This window comes from Cheilinus undulatus, linkage group 24 (assembly GCF_018320785.1).
Source record: "Cheilinus undulatus linkage group 24, ASM1832078v1, whole genome shotgun sequence".
NCBI classification, from domain to species: Eukaryota; Metazoa; Chordata; class Actinopteri; order Labriformes; family Labridae; genus Cheilinus; species Cheilinus undulatus.
Window position 1 is genome coordinate 7,538,862 of NC_054888.1, and position 18,758 is coordinate 7,557,619.

Sequence of the window (18,758 nt, forward strand, 5' to 3'; positions counted from 1 at the left end):
ATTATAATGTGTAATCATCTGAGTAATAGGCTTTAAAATTAAGAGAAAATAAAGCAGATTTATCATGATAAACTAAATCTTAAATACTCGTTTGGAATTTGGAATGCCATTTGGCAAAGCATTATACAATGACACAACAGCTTGCCATTGGTTGTCATAGCATATGTGACAAAACAACATGGTGGCTAACGCTAAGCTAGCGGTCGGATTGTCAAAATTGATTAAAAATGGATAAAATAAGACGTTCAACATCAGAGTTAGTGGTCTGAATTTTCTCTTCAAATGAACTGGAAAGTCACTCAAGTTTCAGGATTGCCAGAAAAGCCTCCGTAAGGGCTACAAAAGCTTGGATAGCGTCATTAGAATGGCACAATGGAGGACTTACAGAGGAAAAAAATGTAATTGGATACGATTTATGGTTCAAACATTATTTCAGTTTTTATATCCTGTGTCTCTTCTTGTCATAAATGAATACACACATACATATATACTGTATACACTAATTGTAATACTGTAATCTGTTTTTTTGTGACTGTGTAAAAAACATTTAAAATATGTGTACACTCCTTTGGCAATGCAAACACCTGGTTTCCATGCCGATAATCCCATTTCATTTATTTTCTTTTCATATGCTGCCCCTTGGCCCAATCAGTCAGAATTACAAAGTCTCCTTCCATTGCTATGCAGACGACAGACAGATATACCTTCCCTTAAGACCTGAGGAACCAATGTTTACCACTTTTGCCACTGTAAACCCATTTTTGCTACTTTCAATGCTGATTTTGCCACTTCCAAACTAATTCTTACCACTTCCTGCCTATTTTTGTCTCTGTTGACCCATTATTGCCACCATTGCCCCCTTGACACCACATTTTATGCCCATTTTAACCACATTTAAAGAATTACTATGCCCATTTCGCTAGTTATACCCATTTCTGCCTATTTTTCTGCCTCAGTGAACCCATTTTGCCAGTTAAAACCAATTTTACCCACTTTTTAATCCCATTTAACCATCTTTACCTCTGACTTCTGCCACTTTTAAGCCAATGTTAACCTTAATTTCCACTTTAACTGGCCATTTTTTTTCCACTTTTAACCCATTTTTGCTACTTTTTATGCTGATTTTTGCCACTTCTACACTAAATCTTGCCACTTTATGCCTGTTGTTGCCTCTGATAATCTTTATACACCACTTTCTATGCTAATTTTTGACCATTTTACCCACATTTCAATAATGAGTATGCCCTCTTTGCCAGTAAACCCAGTTCTGCCACTTTATGCCTATTTTTTTGGCTTAGTGAATGTATATTGCTAGTTTAAACCTATTTTTCCCACTTCTTAATCAATCTTAATCAATTTTCACCTTCTACCCATTTCTGGAAATTTAAACCAATTTCTACCACTTTTCTACCCCATTTCACTACCTTTAAACCCATATCTGCCTCTTTTAAGCCAATACTACCAATGTTAAACCTTTTTGCAACTTTTCATGCCCATTTCTTCTGCTTTAAAGCCTTTTTTGCTCATTTTAATGCAGATTTTTGCCACTTCTAAACTTAAACTTGCCACTTTCTGCCTATTGTTGCCTCTGATGACCCATTATTGCCACTATTGACCCCTTTACCTTTGATACCTGCACTCTGATTGACGTCCTGCTATGTCTTATCTTGCATGTCATCTCATGATTTCTTGGATCTTGATATCTCACAATGATGTGAAAATATTATCTTGATCAGGGTTTTGGTTATATTCTTTAACTGCTGTCTTCTTTGTCTTTTGTTTGGGTTTTGTTTCTTTGTTCCCCTGTTCACTTCTGCACATTTAAAAACACTTTGTAAACCCTTGTTTTTAAAAGTGATATAAAAAATAAAGTTATCATTATCACAATAAAGCTTATTGAATAGAATTGAGTTGATTTAATATGCTAGCTTTAATCCAGTAAGGAGCTAATAGCTAATATGCTACATGTACGGTCTGTGATGTTCCATGACTCACCTCCGACTTGGCTGATCTTGTTGGTGATGGCGTATCTCAGGATGCGCTCCTCCTTTACGTACATCACAAACACCCTCTCCATGGTGATCTGCAGCGTCTCCGGGGCATTGGCGCGGTTGTCGTGCCGACAGTCGCGGTACGTGATGTTCTGCCTCAGCTGGAAGGAGAACGACTCGGAGCCTCGCTCTGCTGAAGTGACCACGTACTCCCTCACAGAGGTGGACGTTGCAACTGGAGAAAGACATCAATACTACTTAAGCTGATATTAATGTCAGTGTTACACTATTGTTTGTATAGGGTTGACATGGTTACCAGATGGGTAGTACTGGTAGGTCTCCTTGAAAGGGTCCATGGTGACTTCAGCTCCAGGAGGAAGGAACGGCACGTTTCCGCTCACTACGGTGTCCACAGTGATGTGGTTGTGATCGTCGAGGCCACGGCCTGTCTGGATGATTGACAGGCGCTGGTTTCCAGGGTAGAAGATCACCTCTGCGTGGCGAGTGAACTCAGCACCTGGAGATAAAAATCATCAATCAGTCCAAATATCAGATCTTATATTTATAGACCACTTTCATCCCGGATTACTGCAGCCTGATTACATCTGTACAGAACAAACAGACACAGCTGCTTTCTATCAGAGCAGGGGGGCTGAGTCCTGATATCACATCACGTCTCTGGAGACGCTCCAGCTGAGACTGAAAACACTCACACATGCTAGAGGAGTTCCCCGTCACCCCACACATGTGCACCAGAGCTGAGGCCACATGCTAGACCAAGAATATACACACACAGAAACACGGAATAACAACTTTACCTGTGATTTTGAACCCTGCTTGGCTATTGGGCAGCTCCAGAGCAAACATCCATCCAAACAGCTCTCCTATTGGTGCAAGAGGCATCAGAGCCCAGCCCACCGGCTCAGGTACCTAATCAATCAGAGCAAAGTTTAGTGAGAAATATTTATATGATCATTTAAAAGCAGTAGACTTTGTATTTAAATGTGTTTTCAGATCCTGACCTCGCTGATGGCGGTGTACGCCCGCCCGTCTCCGACCACGATGTACGCATGCAGATCGATGTTGTTCAGCTCCACTGGAGTCGATCCGACCGTCACCGTGCCACTCACCTTCCCACTGACTCTCTGTGGAGCACCTACATGGATAAAAAACATTTGAAGGTAATGAAGGCGCCTATGTCAAAATACAACCCCAATTTCAAAAAGGTTGGGGCACTGTAAAACAGAATGCAGTTATTTGCAAATCTCATAAACCCATATTTTATCACGGTAAAACATGAACAACATATCAGATGTTGAACCTGAGACATTTCACAATTTCATGAAAATTATGAGCTCATTTTGAATTTGATGGCTGTAACACATCTCAGAAAAGTAGGGACAGGGCAACAAGAGGCTGGAAAAAGAAGTGGTGCTGATGAAAAACAGTTGGAGGACCATTTTGATACTAATTAGGTTAAATGGCAACAGGTCAGTAATGTGACTGGGTATAAAAGGAGCTCATTTTAACCACATTTCACCTTCTTTTCTGCCCATTTCTTCTGCTTTAAAGCCATTTTTGTCATATTTTAACCCTTTCCACCACTCTATCTGCCCCTTTTTTTGCCACTTCTAGACCAATTCTTGCCACTTTCTGCCTAGTGTTGCCTCTGATGACCCCTCATCACCACTTTTTATGCCCATTTTTGACCATTTTAACCAATATCAATAATTAATATGCCCATTTGCCAGTTTCATCCATTTCTACCACTTTCTGCCTATTTTTCTGCCTCAGTGGACCCATTTTTGCCAGGTGAAACGAATTTTTCCCACTTTTTAAATTTATTTTCACCACCTTCTCTACCCATTGTTGCCACTTTAAACCAATTTCTGCCACTTTTTAATCGCATTTCACCAACTTTTCCACCCTTTTCTGCTACTTTTAAGCCAATATTGTCACTGTTAACCCTTTTTGCCAAATTTTAGGCAAATTTTTGCCCCTTCTAAACTAATTATTGCCACTTTATGCCTTTAGTTGCCTCTGATGACCCATTATCTCCAATGTTGACCCCTTAACACAATTTTTTCTACCCATTTTTGTCCATTTTTACCACATTTAGATAATAATTATGCCAATTTTGCCAGGTTAGCCCACTTTTTAAACCCCATTCACAACCTTTTCCACCCATTTCTGCCACTTGTAAGCCATTTTTGCCTTGTTTTTCCCACTTTAACAAAGCTTTTTACTACTCTTTGCCACTTTTAATCCATTTCTGTTACTTTTAAAATCCCATTTCACCACTTTTCCTGCCATTCTAGCCCTTTTAACCCATTTTAATCCTGTTTTTTTAAGAAAAGTGATTTGAATAGGTACAATCTATGGCACAAATAAAAAGACAAGATATTTTTTGCTTTTAAAAGAGCAGCTATTATTCAGGTAAAATATAAAATATGGTTAACACATCTTAACTTTACAATGGACCATGATTTTGCTGACTCCATGGTCCCCCACCTTGGCTGGACCCCAGAAAGCTCCCCCCTTAATGCCCCCTTATGGGCGGCCTTGTCTACACATGACTGTTCTTGAATGTGCATGGCTGTGTTTGATCACCTTCAGGTACAGTAGGGGTCCCTGATCTTTTGCACCTTAATTTTTGGGGGTCGCTGGCTCAAAAGTTTGAATGGTAAACATTGCCCTGTCCCTACTTTTTTGAGATGTGTTGCTGCCATGGAATTCAAAATGAGCTAATATTTTTACGTCTCAGGTTTAACATCTGATGTGTTCTACTGTGAATATCATTATTCTGTTTTTATTTACATTTTACAAGGCACCCCAACTATTTTGGAATGGGGGTTGTAACTTAGAGTGTGTTAATGATAGTGCTCTTACCCTCAGGTAGACAGTGGCGTCCGTTTCCATAGAAACCAAGCCGGCAGTGACAGCAGAAGCCTGTAGCATAGTCGGAGCAGAATGCATTCTGAGAGCACTGCTGCCGGAATCTAGAGCAGAGAGAGAAAAGCAGCGAGTTCAGCTCTGCCAAAGCATTGTTATGAAATAAATAAACAACAACAAACAGATTTCATGTTACAAAGCTGTCACATACCTGGCACATGTTTCCTTATTCTCTGTTGTGTACTGAATCACTGCAAAAAGAGAGAGGAGTGGATTTGATTGAATAGAAAATTCATTAAACTCTGAATATAAAAAATGCATGGGGACAGATGTGCAAACAGACAAATTGCAAGTGTTGCCTTTACAGTTCTTGTGAAATATTCCTTTAATCTTCAATCTCATCAAATAAAAGTGATGTTTATTTGGTGACAGAACATTTAAGATGTTTAAATTGGCAGGAAAGCCAGTCCCTGTTATGTGAAAACACACTTCTTTTCATCCAATATTTACATCATCATCACAAACATGCGGCTTTAATTGGAGACAGAACATTAAAGGTTTGTTTCCAAGTATTGAGGAGTGGACATGAGGGCTCAGAAGGTGGATGAGATCCAGGAAGAGAAGTGTCAACATGCACTCAGAGACACACATGTCAAACTCTCTACTTGGAGAGGAACCAGCTGCAGCGGTCCTAACCACCCACACACAAATTCAGAGCTGCTTTAAAGCTCTCAGAAGAAGTCTTAATCTTAGAGACGAAACCTAAAACCTGCATGAATGACATCTGTACAGCTACAGTATAAATAGCACACATTTCTACATCTCTAAACTCTTTCTAGAGACTCTCTGACACACAGGAAGTGAGTCACTCTGTTATTTATTTCAAATAAACAGAAAAAGAACTGGACAGTCAGCATGAAAAACAGCTGCTGAGTCGACAAAAACTTAGCAAACAATTCCAAAAGCACTTGGCTGTGTAGAGTTTGTTTCTCTCTTTTTATTTGTGTTGTGGGATCAAGATGCAGCATTCTATCATCCTACAGGGGCATCACACAAATACACACAAGCACACAGAGACACAAAGGATGATGGGAGAGTTTCCAGGATTGCTCACACAGGAGACAATTCACTTAGTGCGCCTCAATCTTTATGCTTTTGTAGCTCATTTAAACTCATCATCTGAAACTCCACTCAATAGCCTTAAACCTTGAGATATTCCTCCAGATCCTGAAAAGCTGTATAATCTCAGGACTCCAAAGTGAGCCAAGTGGCTTAATAAGAGGAAAACTTTTCACACCAACAGACTCTTTGACCCTTATGTAAGCAGGCAGGTTGACTGAGAACTCATTCTTATTTACAGCAAAAGCCTGTGGGAGTAGGTCAGGGGAGGGAGAGCTGGACGGACACACATACACACACCTGGGAGCTGCCCAGCACAACGGCAGTATTGTACTGCCAGCTGCTGAGCAGCTCTGCAGCAGAGGGCCGGCTAAAGTTACCTTTCTGTTTCTCAAAGTGACCGTCCATTTCTACGTCCAGACAGCTGTACATTCAAATATGAAAATAGACGTACACTCTGAGCTGTCTTACCTCCAGTGTCAAAATCAACATCGTCTTCATCCACGCTGACAACGTGACCTCCAGGGGAGAGGGGGGGTTCGTTTCTGTGAGGGGGGTAGACATCCACCACCTCCAGAGGAGCCTACAAACACACATACAACACATTAGTTTTTGCTGTTCTTATTCAGAGCCAAGTCTTTTAACGTCTTCCAGATGCATTTTAAGCTCCTTGTATACAGTATTTACGGTATCATGATGGTGGCTGTGCCAGCATTTTGTTGACAGCAGCATAACCGCCTCCAAAACAGCGTTCCATCACAACCGCAGAATTCACAAGAAGCAGCTCCAGTTACAAATCGTTATTACTCAACTCTGTCTGAACTGAGGATTAAATTTCTCTTTCTCTCAGAGGTTTTAGGAGCATCTGAATTGATTGCTGCACCAAACTGTGAGTTCATGACGATAAATCTAGTAGCTGTGAAATGCTTTTAGTGAGGGTGTTTTTGATTACCGTACTGCTCTTTTAATGATTTGTCCAAGGCCTTCGATACTGTGGACTAAAGATAGAGTGCTGTGGACTTCTACATATCTTGAATTAAAAAAAAGGAGGACCTCAGGGCTCAGTTTTGGGACCACTGTTACTTATTCCATATCAACATTATCCATTATAATTTTCATTCATATGCTGATGACACTGTGATTTACTGTTCATCAGGCTCTCTGTCGCTTACAAGAAACCTTTGATATTTGTACAGCAGTGCTTCCCAACCTGTGGTCCTCGGACCCCTAGGGGGGCTGGACTTAGACTTAGATGTACATATCACTGGCATCATACTAAAACCTTGTATCTCAAATATCACCAGTTTTCAGAGAATGAAAACAAGCAGTATCTTTAAATTAATTCAACCCTGAAAGGTCAAAGTCAGAATCTTTTTGGCACTATTTATGCTTTAAAATTAGTTAAAACTGATTTATGAAAAAATAAAATCATGAAAAAGGAGATACAAGGTTTTGGTCCGACACCAGCAATATATTCTTTTTAAATCATGATTGGAAACATAATGTATGACAGTGTTGAAAGACCGCTAAAAAGATATTCTTAAAATAAAAGGAATCTGTAATAAATGAATAAATAAATAAAAAATAGAAAACAATCTTTTGGGGGTAAATAATTCTTTTTTTTAGATCACTAAGTTGTGTATTTACAAGAAAAACATAAGATTTCAGTCATTAATTTATGAGATAAATCTTAATAATTTTTAGTTTAATTAGCCTTACATTACAAAAAAGAAAAAAAAATCCAGCTATCAAGGTGATAAATCTGCAACAATGTAAAGTACATTTACAAGAAACCAAACTGAAAACAGTGTAATTTCAAAAATCCTAAGTTTTTAGTCCTCATACATTTTGAAGTAAAAATTTCTGTCATTTTTCTCCAAAATTAACAACCTTTAAGAGTTGAGGATTTAATGTATTTTTCTTGAAAATTAACAGATCCTCTTTAGCATTCATTTTTCTAGAGAGAGCCTAAAATGCCATCATAATATTGGATATTTCAAAAATAGATCTTTTGTCAAGAACAAACATAATTAAGTCCTATTATGCTGGGATTTTGTCGATGAAAACGGTCAAAATTAATGTGAACTTTTTTTCCAAGTTGGTCTTGAGGTCTGCTTAGTTTTTCTTAAAAAAGAGTAAGGGGGCCCCAAGGAAAAAAGGTTGGGAACTGCTGTTATACAGGAGACTGTGTGAGCATAAATTAGTTTTAAATGTTAGTGTGTATCGTCTTATAAACACCCTGGGTTCTTGACTAATGAGTCACTGTCTAAAGGCAGTTAAATGTTCATTAATGACAATTAAAACTGGCCAAAAGCATTTTTAGTCCTGTTTGGTTCAATATAATTTAATACGGTTCCAGCTGTACCCTGACTTGGTGACTAAGGTTTAAGCTGGGTGGCGATAGGAGTATCAGCTAATAACAGCAGTGCAGCCTCCCAATAAAGGTATCATGCCTAAGATAGACATGGAGTTGAATACAAAAGATCTCTTAAGCTGTACTTAGTGCAAACTATACAGAACCAAACTGAACAGGACTTCTTGGTGGTACACAGCTTTAGCATTACCTGCGGCGGCTGTTCCTCAGTCTGCGGAGCACCCCCCTCTGGATTAGGCGGAGCATACTGCCTCTCAGCTGGCTCCAGACTAAACCTGGGTTCAGAAGTCAATGGCACATCCTCGCTTCCATGCTGTTCAGACTCCTCTGAAGGAGACGAGGGGACATCAGGACTTGCTGGTTGAACGGACTCGGGCTGTTCCCCACCGGCAGGGGCAGGCTGGAATTCAGGGTCCCCGCCTGTCAGAGGGTAGTCGTCGTCTTCGTCTTGGTTATCAGGGTCAAAAGTGTTGTCTGGGTATTCCTCGAACTCAGCGTATTCAGGGGTGGTGGTGTCCTGGAGGCAGAAAACATGGAGCAGTTGAAGGATTTTTCCTCACAAAAAGTCTAAATTGTTAAAAAAAAAAAAGAGAGATAAATACCAGAGAGAGGCCATATAGTCCAGTTGGAGGTGGAGCAAGGATGCCACTAATAGATGCAGGAACAATGTTGTCAAAGGAGTAGCGGTTTCCAGTGTGGAACAGCCAAACGCCAGGTATCCCAGTGTTACCAACCCTAGACGACAAGAAACAAGTTATTGAGTGGGTTGACATCCCAGTATCCCATTGTGTTTGATTTTTAAGTATCCTGTTGTGTGTTTGTGCATGTAAACATCACGTTTTGATTTCAGTCATTGTCACCTCCCAGCTCCCACAGCCAATCACAGCTCTTTCTCTCAATACAGGGGTGTATTTAAATATGATGTACTTGTCACTAATCCCTGCTTCCATTGATGCTGATGCATCACTCTGCTGCTACTGGCAAAGCTTAACCTCCTCCACCCCAGCCTCCTCCTTTATAGCAAAAAGCTTGTTTCACACCCATATCCAGATTCATGCTGCTATCGATTAATTGCTTTTGAATTAATGTTATTGTATTCAGTACACATTGTTATAAATGTATCCATCTATATGGGGGTTTCTGGAGGGTCAAAACATGCTGCTGGACAAACCCAGGGAGCAGATTTTAAGCAGAGCCTCTCCACTAAGTAAAACTTAATCCATTCTGCTACAGAATGGCAGTTTTTATGGGTGAAAGCATTGAAATGCTGTCCTGCTAAGGCTGTAACAAACATGTTGGTAAAATCATACCTCTCTGGCTGCACTCAGTTAATACAACTCAAAATTACGAAGTTTCTCCCTTTCCAGTTTCTACTGGCGCTCCCCAAGGTTCTGTCCTGGGGCCCTTCCTATTCTTTATTTACCAGCTTCCTATTGGTATTCATATTCCTTCAGTATAAGCTAGCTAGTACAGAATTTGTTGTTTTTAGCAACAACAGCAAACAGATTAAAATGCAGATTATTTGCTCATTCAATTACTAGCTGGAAGAAATTAGCATGCTAGCATGCTTTTAAGCTAATTTACCAAGGTCTTTAAAAAGCTAGTTCTTTACTTGCTTGCCTTTCAATTTCTAATAACCTCTCATGTCATCCAACTAAAAAAAACATTATTTTTCAAAGCACTTTATTACATTTAGGCTAAATCACTACCATTGCATTATTATTTCTTTAAGACGAGACAAAATATCTGCTTGCTTATGTTAGCTAGCTGACATACTATTTTATAAACAGCCTGTAAGTCAGTTAGCAACCACTGCTTATTTGTCGATTAACTCTTTTAGGGGACATTTCTAAGTATACACATATATTTACCAAAGTAAAGCTATTTATTTAGCTTAATTAGCAGTTGGCGTTAACAACTGACAACAGCTGCTGCTTTATTTTGTTAGCTGCTAGTTAGCTTTGCGATCTAAGTGTTATGTTTGCTTGTTGCTTTTGTATCAAACTGCTGTATTTAGAAGAAAGATCAAGTTACTACTGTAAAAGGCACAATTAGCCACTCTTTTAAAATTAGCATAGGCTACATCATCATCATAAGATAAGGTATAAGTTATGTTCAAATCAAATGATATACAACTTACATATAACTAATCAGCTAGCATTTGCCAAGCTAACTCTAAAGATTCATTACAACACTGCCCAAGTTTGATACAGTTAAATTTTGTGAAGCATCTTTGACAATTCTGACTTACTGGTAGAGGTTTTTCACCGACTGCTCATCACTGGTCACGCTGTAGTGAGGTCCTTCAGTCCGTGAGAAGATTAAATACGTGATTTCTCCTCTGCTGAATCCAACTCTAGCAGGAAGTTCTATCTCCACATTGTAAGATTCCTGGAAGAGTAAGAAGGGCACAAAACATGTCAACACAACTTTCAAAACAGTTGTAAAATATCAATGCTGTGTTAACCAAGTTACCTTGGGTCGTGTCCCAAAGAAGTTCAGGCCATCTTCAGGATAGAGGAAGAGAGCGTATGAGTCAGTCTCATCATAGCCAATTACTGCCTGGAACGTATTGACCTGTACAGAGAAGCAGAGACAGTGTAAGTTTGAGGCTGAGCGACAGTAGTAAACTTTTGGAGTGTAGATCGAAACAACTGCAATATTTCTGGCTAACATAGACAAGAGAGAAGATGAATGGTTAAAAAGAAGATAAATGAAAGCTTTAGAGTCTAATTATGTTATGTTACTATTCTATTTGCGTTGATATAATATGGGATTTCATAAGCATCCAGTTTTATAGAGAATGACTCCATAAAACTGCATAGCTACACTAAAACTCTACTTTGCTAAGTTGGCTTTGCTGCCAAATTGAGTTCCAGCTCTTTAAAGTGTGACATTAGCACACAATTGTCTGCTTATAGAAATGTTCAAATGAATAAAAAAGCTAATATAATTAAATCCCCTCATTTTTGGAGCAAATAACTTGATAAATGCTCTGTAGATGTAGTAAAAATTAATTTACAATCCTGTAATCCTGTAATACCCTTTACGGCCCTAGGGGTCCCTGTTCAGCAACGTTAACATGATCTTGATTTAATCTTTAACCTCCTGAGACCTATGTACAATACAAGGACATTACATTTACTTCAACATAGTAATCATTACTGCAATTTGAATGTTTAAGATAGTTGTATAATATCCATTTAAGTTTGAGAAACTTACATGAAATGTTGGGATAATTTCCTATCAATTTTTCGAATGAATCTTAGTTGAAATGTTAAAGATATGTTTGTATATGTTTTAGGGTTTTATTTGAAGTTAGAAAAGTTGCTTTGAATTTTTTAAAGACATTCAAGGTAATCTGGGAAATTTCTTTGGATTTTGGGGGGAATTCATTTAAATTCAGGCACCCAGTGGAAAATTGGAAAAAAGGGGGGAAATTTTTAAGGGGAATTTTCTTTGAAATTTTCGGGAATCTGCTTGAAATTTGCTTGAAAATTTTCAGGGATTCACATGGAATTGGATTGGATGTCTGGAGCAATTTAGAAATTTTTAGGTATTTTAACTGAATTTTTGAGGATATGTTTGTATATTTTGGACTGTTTCATGAGAAGTCTTGGGGAAAGTTGCTTTGACATTTTTTACATTTTCAAGGGAACTTGGTTTATTGGGATGTTTGGGGCCATTTGATAAGAAATTTCAGGGGGAATTTGCTTAAAAATTCTTAGGGTTTTACATGGATTTTTTTTGGAAAATCTTACTTGAATGTCTTATAGATGGTTAAGAATTTTCACAGTAATTTTAAGCTATTTCTTTGAAATTTTAAGGGGAATTTAGTTTTGAATTTTGAAAAGAAAATGTCCAAGAAATTTAGAACTTTCATGAAAATGTCAAAATCAAAATAACAAGCAAAATGAGTCCACAATCCATCTCTCAAGGTTTCTTGTTTTGTTTTTTTTTTTTGTTTTTTTTTACATTTTCAAGTTTATTTGGGAAATTTTGTTTGGATGTTTGGGAGGATTTGTTGGAAATTTTCAGATATTTTCATGGAAATTAAAAAAACAAAGTTTTTTTTTTCATTTTGGGGGGAATTTGATAAGAAATTTTAGGGAGAATTTGCTTGAAACTTCTCAGGAATTTATATGGGAATTCTTACTGGGTTGTCTTTAATATTTTTAAGAATTTTCACAGAAAATTTTGAACATTTCTTTGAAATTTTGGGGCACTTTTGTGGATTTTAGAAAAAGGAAATGTCCAAGAAATTTAGAACATGTGGCAGATATTTCAAAATAAAAATCTCAGTGTGGTTTTAAACTTTTCAAGGTAATTTGGGAACATATGTTTGGATGTTTGGGACATTTGTTGTGGACATTTTCAGGAATGTTTATGGACATTTCAAAAAAAAAAAAAAAAAAGAATAAGTATTTTTTGGGGGAATTTGACAAGAAATTTAAGGTGGAATTTAATTGATAATAATCAGGGATTAACTTTAATTTCTGTGGAGTTTGTATTGTAATGTCTTCAAGATTATCAAGAATTTTCACTGCAATTTTGGGTAATTTCTTTGAAATTTTAGGGAACATGTATGGATTTTGGAAAGGAACACTTCCAAAAATGCACAACTTTTGGCAGAAATTTAAAAATAGGAAAAACAACACCACCCTATCTCTCTAAATGACTGACACCATTTCTTCTGACTGAAGACCCCCAACAACTGACAAACTGGCCTATATGCAGCCAAAATACATGAAATTTTAAAACTGATCAGGTCCTACTTATGTCAAATAAATGAAAGAAACAAAAAAATAAAATGCAAAAAACTGAGAACATTTTAAAATGTTCTGCCCCTGATGGTCCAGATTGTAGCAGATAATTCCAAAGGTGTTATGTACATATGTTTCTTTTGCTGGTGTTAAAAGGCTGAGGTCACCTTTGGTGTGTACAAAGTCAGCCCCGCTCCACCACCTCTAAATTATTCTAACACTCACACCTCATATTTAAACTTCACACCTCTCTTCTCCTCCTCCCTCCGTCTCCTCCTCTTCCTCTCTGATCTCTCGCTCCGCTGGGAATCATGTTTAGAATTCACACCCTTCACACCCCCTTCTTCCGACCACCGTCAATTACTGACATACTGACCCTGGTGTGTGGGTTCTTAAACATCTATTCGAGGTAAATTGGGATAGAATAAATAAACAGAAGGAGATGAATGAGGGAATTCCTTTGCTAAACATTGGATTGTTACTCCTGGAACTTATTTCCTAAATGACAGTGGGTGAGCTCTGCCCACTCTGCCTCTAAAAACCACAGCTAGAAGAGACTCTGGTTTAGTGAAAGAGGGGAAGACTGTGAGTGATTCAATGTTGTTTCCTTTGGGACAGAATCACATTATCTGAACAAACACTCAGACCCAGAAATGCACGTCTGCGTCTCTAAACCCCCAGCCCAGATGTTGATCTCCACAGCTGTCTTCCTGTGCGTCTGGACATCCTTCATGATGATGTTACAGACATCGTTACAATGTGAGACACACTTAAACAACACAGACGTCCCTCCAACTCTTCTTCTCTCATGTGAATGTACGTGTGTGTTCCTAATTGTTTACATCAACATCTTTAAACTATCTTGTTGTTTGTGGGCGGGGAGGACTTTGTCACCCCCAGGCTCTGTGTAATTACTGAGGAGGGGGTCTTTCTTTTTTTCTGTCTTTAGGGAAGGAGGAGAAGACGCTGGAGCTCTATGAAGGATCTGCTTTTTCTTTGTCCTTAATATCCCTGTTAAACGTCTGTATTTTCCTCCACGGCTGCCCCTCCTTCTTCCTGGGAGGGGGGAGAGAAGATGAGAAGCAAAAGGAGGAGGGGACAGAGTGAAAGAGGGAGAGCTCTGGGCTGATAGAGAGATGAAAAGATGCCGGGGGTTGGCAGAGTTGGAAGGGGGGCCATAGGTCTGCTTTAATGGGAGATACACTCCCATCCAGCAGCGTTGGAACAGCGAGGCCAGTTCCTTTATTTTTGCTGTCGACTCCAAACATTTGGGTTTGACATCAATAGATAAATAAGAGACAAAAAAAATCAACATTTTCAGCTCTTATTTCCTCTTTAGCAGGTAAAATACATGCTCTTTAGGGTTTAAGTCTGGAGATTGACTTGGCAAGTCTAAAACCTTCTACTTCTTGCCCCAGATGAACTCCTTTGTTGTTCTGGCAGTATGTTTTGGGTCATTATCTTGCCTGATGATGAAGGATTTCCCAATCAGTTTGGTTGCATCTTTCTTTAAACTGGAAGAAAAAATGTTTCTTTAGACTTGGGATCATGAGTTGTACCTTTCTTTCTCCATCACTTTGGGAAAGGTTCATCTTTGACTCATCAGTACATAAAACTTTGTCCCAGGATTTTGAGGCTTGTCTTCCATCTCTCTCTAGAGGTTGTTGCTGATGTCACTAACAGTACATGGTGGTACCTTCACTCCTGTCCTCTGGAGGTTGTTTCTGATGTCAGTAACAGTCGATGGTGATACCGTCACTCCTGTCCTCTGGAGGTTGTTTCTGATGTCAGTAACAGTCGATGGTGATACCGTCACTCCTGTCCTCTGGAGGTTGTTTCTGATGTCACTAACAGTAGATGGTGATACCTTCACTCCTGTCCTCTGGAGGTTGTTTCTGATGTCACTAACAGTAGATGGTGATACCTTCACTCCTGTCCTCTGGAGGTTGTTTCTGATGTCAGTAACAGTAGATGGTGATACCTTCACTCCTGTCCTCTGGAGGTTGTTGCTGATGTCACTAACAGTTGTTTTAGGGTCTTTCTTTACAGCTGTCACAATGTTTCTGTGGTGAACTGCTCCTGTTTTCCTTGGTTTGCCTGTTTGACGTCTATTCCTTAGTACACCAGTTCTTTCTTTCTACTCTGGGACATTCTAAATGGTTGCACTGGCTTAGGCAGATGTTTGACAATGGCTCTGGTTGATTTTCCATCTTGTTTACACCTCTAACTGTAAATGCAGTCTGCACAGGCAAAACCCAAATCCCAAACTTCCATCTTCTTCTGCTTATCCGGGCTCGGGTCGCTGTGGCAGCAGGCTAAACAAGTCAACTCAGACATCTCTCTACCCAGCAACATTTTCCAGCTCCTCCTGAGGAATTCCAAGGCATTCCCAGGCCAGATGAGGTATATAATCCCTCCAGCGAGTTCTGGGTCTACCTCGGGGTCTCCTTCCAGTTGGACAGACCTCCTGATCAGATGCCGGAACTGCCTCAGCTGGCTCCTTTCGACATGTAGGCTGTACTTCGGATGTAAAAGCTCCTCACCCTATCTCTAAGGCTGAGACCAGCCACCCTCCTGAGGAATCTCATTTCGATCACTTGAACCCGGGACATTGTTCTTTCAGTCATTACCCGGAGTTCATGATCATAGGTGAGGGTTGGGACAAAGATCGATTGTTAAATTGAGAGTTTTGCCTTCCGGCTCACCTCCCTCTTCACCACAACGGCATGCTATAATGTCTGCAATACCGCAGATGCTGGTCCCCTCGTTGAGCCCTGCAAGGTGAAAGACTTGGTCTACTGTCCCACGGCCACGGCGGAATCCGCATTGTCAAATCGGAAACCTAGCACAGACATTTAGCGCTTACTGTGTGAATAATCAATGTAATAGGACACACTCTGGAAACAAAACACACCTGTCAGTAACATGTTCAAAAACTTTTGCTCACATGAAAAATGTGTGGGTTCTAACAAAAGGGGCTATTTTCTGAGTTGAGTATCAAATCTAGACGTAAATACCTGAAAAAAGCTGAAATATTGATCTCTTCTCTCATGCTGATCTTTTGACCCAAAACCAGCTGTTTTCAGTCTACAGAAAAAAATTGGCATATCTATGGATACTATATTTAACCTTTAAGCTAATATTTGCTGATATCAATATCATAAAGATAATATTGTGCATTCCTGATTTAAATGTGTCCAGTATTTTAATGTTGTAATACTGCAATATAAAATTGATACCAAAAAGAATAAAACAAATACAGTGACAAATTTATTGACATACATTTTAGAACATAACCCCAGAGCCTTAGCTTTGGCAGCTACAGAAACAGAGCCCTTGTGTTAGATGACAAAACAGCCGCATTACAGACTGTGGAGATGCTAAGACAATGACGGAGAATCCCTTAGCTTAAAGAATGTTCCATTGCTTAAGATCTGATCAATCTGATCTAAGTGAGATAGATCAAATGATCTATCTCACTTAGTACTGTAAACTAAAATAAATCGTGTTTGGGTTAAAATCACCATGGTGATATGCAAAATCTGCTAACCCCTTAATTTTAGTTCCTACTGTGTCAGCATCAAACTGACATACAAGATCAGGGGAAAGTCCATATATGGCCCTCAACCTCACTCAATGCGGCCCCAAAAGGCAAATTCAAATTCTAATGAATTATAAAAATAAAGAAATCGGACAAAATCTGCCATGAAAACAGAAACAGGGCCAGTTCTTTAATTCAGTTTTTTTTTTTAATTTTATTTAAACAATCTGAAATATGTTTTTTTTAACATCTTTTGATTTAGCTAATTTTTTAATCTTTATTTTATTTTGTATATATCTTAGTCATATTTATTTTTCATGTTTTTTTTTTTTTTTGAGCGGGGGATGGGGGTGGGGGTAAATTTGTTTAAGAAAATTCCAGAATTAATTTATTAATTTCTTTGTTTAATTTTTATCTTGATTTTATTTTACTTACATTTTATTTATTCTATTTTTTATTATTTATTTAATTTATTTCTGTTACTACTTTTCTTTTTGCTTTGTAGTAGATTTAATGCAACTGTTTCCACCGAACTTTTTTATATTCATCCCTAAATACACTTATAAAGAAAAATAAATATGCAAGTAAAATAAAAAGTTACTATCATTTTCATTGCATTCAAAAAGCAGCTTGACATTGATTTTATTCTGTGTTTCTCTTTAAATTAATGATTTCTATTTAAACTTGAGTTGGTATAATTAACTATCATGGAAGCATTATATTCTACTTATAATTGCATTATTAGTAATCCTAGGATTTAAATTGAAAATATGCAAGAATCTGTAACAATTTGGCCCTTTAGCATTGGCAATGAAATTAATATGGTCCTCTTGGTGACCAAAGTTGTCAATCCCTGTACTAGATGTAGGCTACATCCCCATGTGTCTGTGAGAAATCCAATTTTTTCTCTTAATGCCAGTTAAAAAAGTAATTTTCCCTTGAAATCCACATCCCTTGTAGGGAAAATCACACAGTCATCTGAACACTAATAACTGAGCTCTATTCAGATGCTTTTAAGCTTCCATTAGCTTTAAAACTAACCAGCCCTATTATACATTTACAGCCAAGCCAACATCTCAAACAAACAAACAACAACATTTTTCAAGATCAGTCACTAGCTCAACGAATCTTTAATCAAATTTGATTTGTAGAAAAACTGTCACATCAGTGTCTTGGTTAAATTGGTATGATGAGTTGGGTAAGAGAGTGACAGAGCCACAAACACTAGCTTCATATCTGATGACAGACAGGAGTGTGGTAAGAAGCGTCTAACTCGACTCTTGGTGAGAAAGAAATACGTGTCATTACCAAAATGTCAAACTATTCCTTTAATTTGTGGTCTCTTCTCCTCCCCTCCTCCGTCTGTGTGGTCATTTTCTGTTTGACTCTGTCTGTGTGAAGCAGCCTCGTGTGCTTTATAGACTCACAGCTGGAGGACAACAAATTGCTGCAAACACACTTCAAAGACATTCAGTGTGTGTGTGGCTCGGTATGTGTGCGCCGTGACACCCCCCCACCCCAAACACAGCAGACCCTTGACCTACCTACAGGGTTTTGTCACACCTTGTTTTAAAGAGTCTCCTCACACTCCTGGCACTGATCAGACACATGCAAAGGCATGAGGTTTCTCCAGGACAGACGAATGTTTGTTGTTGGGGACGTCCTGACAGTTTATGAGATAACATCGTCAGTCTGTAAAGGCTGTCTGCTGCACAGTGGGGGGCTGAAGTCTGCAAATACCCACCAGCTGAAATTAAAGTTCAGAAAGTTCATCGACTGCAATTAGCTCAGTAACATTATTCATGTGTTATGAGATATTCAATTTACAAACCTATTTCAAATGTGGGGCTACAACTGCAATAGCTATTAGCATCCAATAATCTTGTCTGCATCCTAAATATAAAGCAAAAACCAAGGAAGGTTACCTTAGCTTAGAACCAAGACTTAAAGCACCTTTCAAGCTAACTTAAAGCTCCTGTAGGGAGATTTTTAGTGCGTATGAAACAGAGTTAAATTCATTCTAATGCCTCTTTATGACCGATCAAAACAAACAAGATTATCAGTGACATGATTTCTTC

General features: G+C 38.6%; 1 protein-coding gene across 1 annotated transcript in view; it reads right to left on the reverse strand.

Moving 5' to 3' along the window:
• The window catches only part of nid2a (nidogen 2a (osteonidogen)), a 76,933-nt gene that overhangs the window by 45,306 nt on the left and 12,869 nt on the right, over positions 1-18,758 (reverse strand). Inside the window, exons 4-14 of the mRNA XM_041781776.1 lie at positions 10,852-10,953; positions 10,628-10,767; positions 8,979-9,111; positions 8,567-8,893; positions 6,474-6,585; positions 5,095-5,134; positions 4,881-4,990; positions 3,014-3,147; positions 2,810-2,921; positions 2,308-2,508; positions 1,996-2,226 (exon numbers count right to left, since the gene is read on the reverse strand). Of these exons, the coding sequence (XP_041637710.1) occupies positions 1,996-2,226; positions 2,308-2,508; positions 2,810-2,921; positions 3,014-3,147; positions 4,881-4,990; positions 5,095-5,134; positions 6,474-6,585; positions 8,567-8,893; positions 8,979-9,111; positions 10,628-10,767; positions 10,852-10,953 (1,642 nt within the window). The remainder of the gene's footprint in view (positions 1-1,995; positions 2,227-2,307; positions 2,509-2,809; positions 2,922-3,013; positions 3,148-4,880; positions 4,991-5,094; positions 5,135-6,473; positions 6,586-8,566; positions 8,894-8,978; positions 9,112-10,627; positions 10,768-10,851; positions 10,954-18,758) is intronic.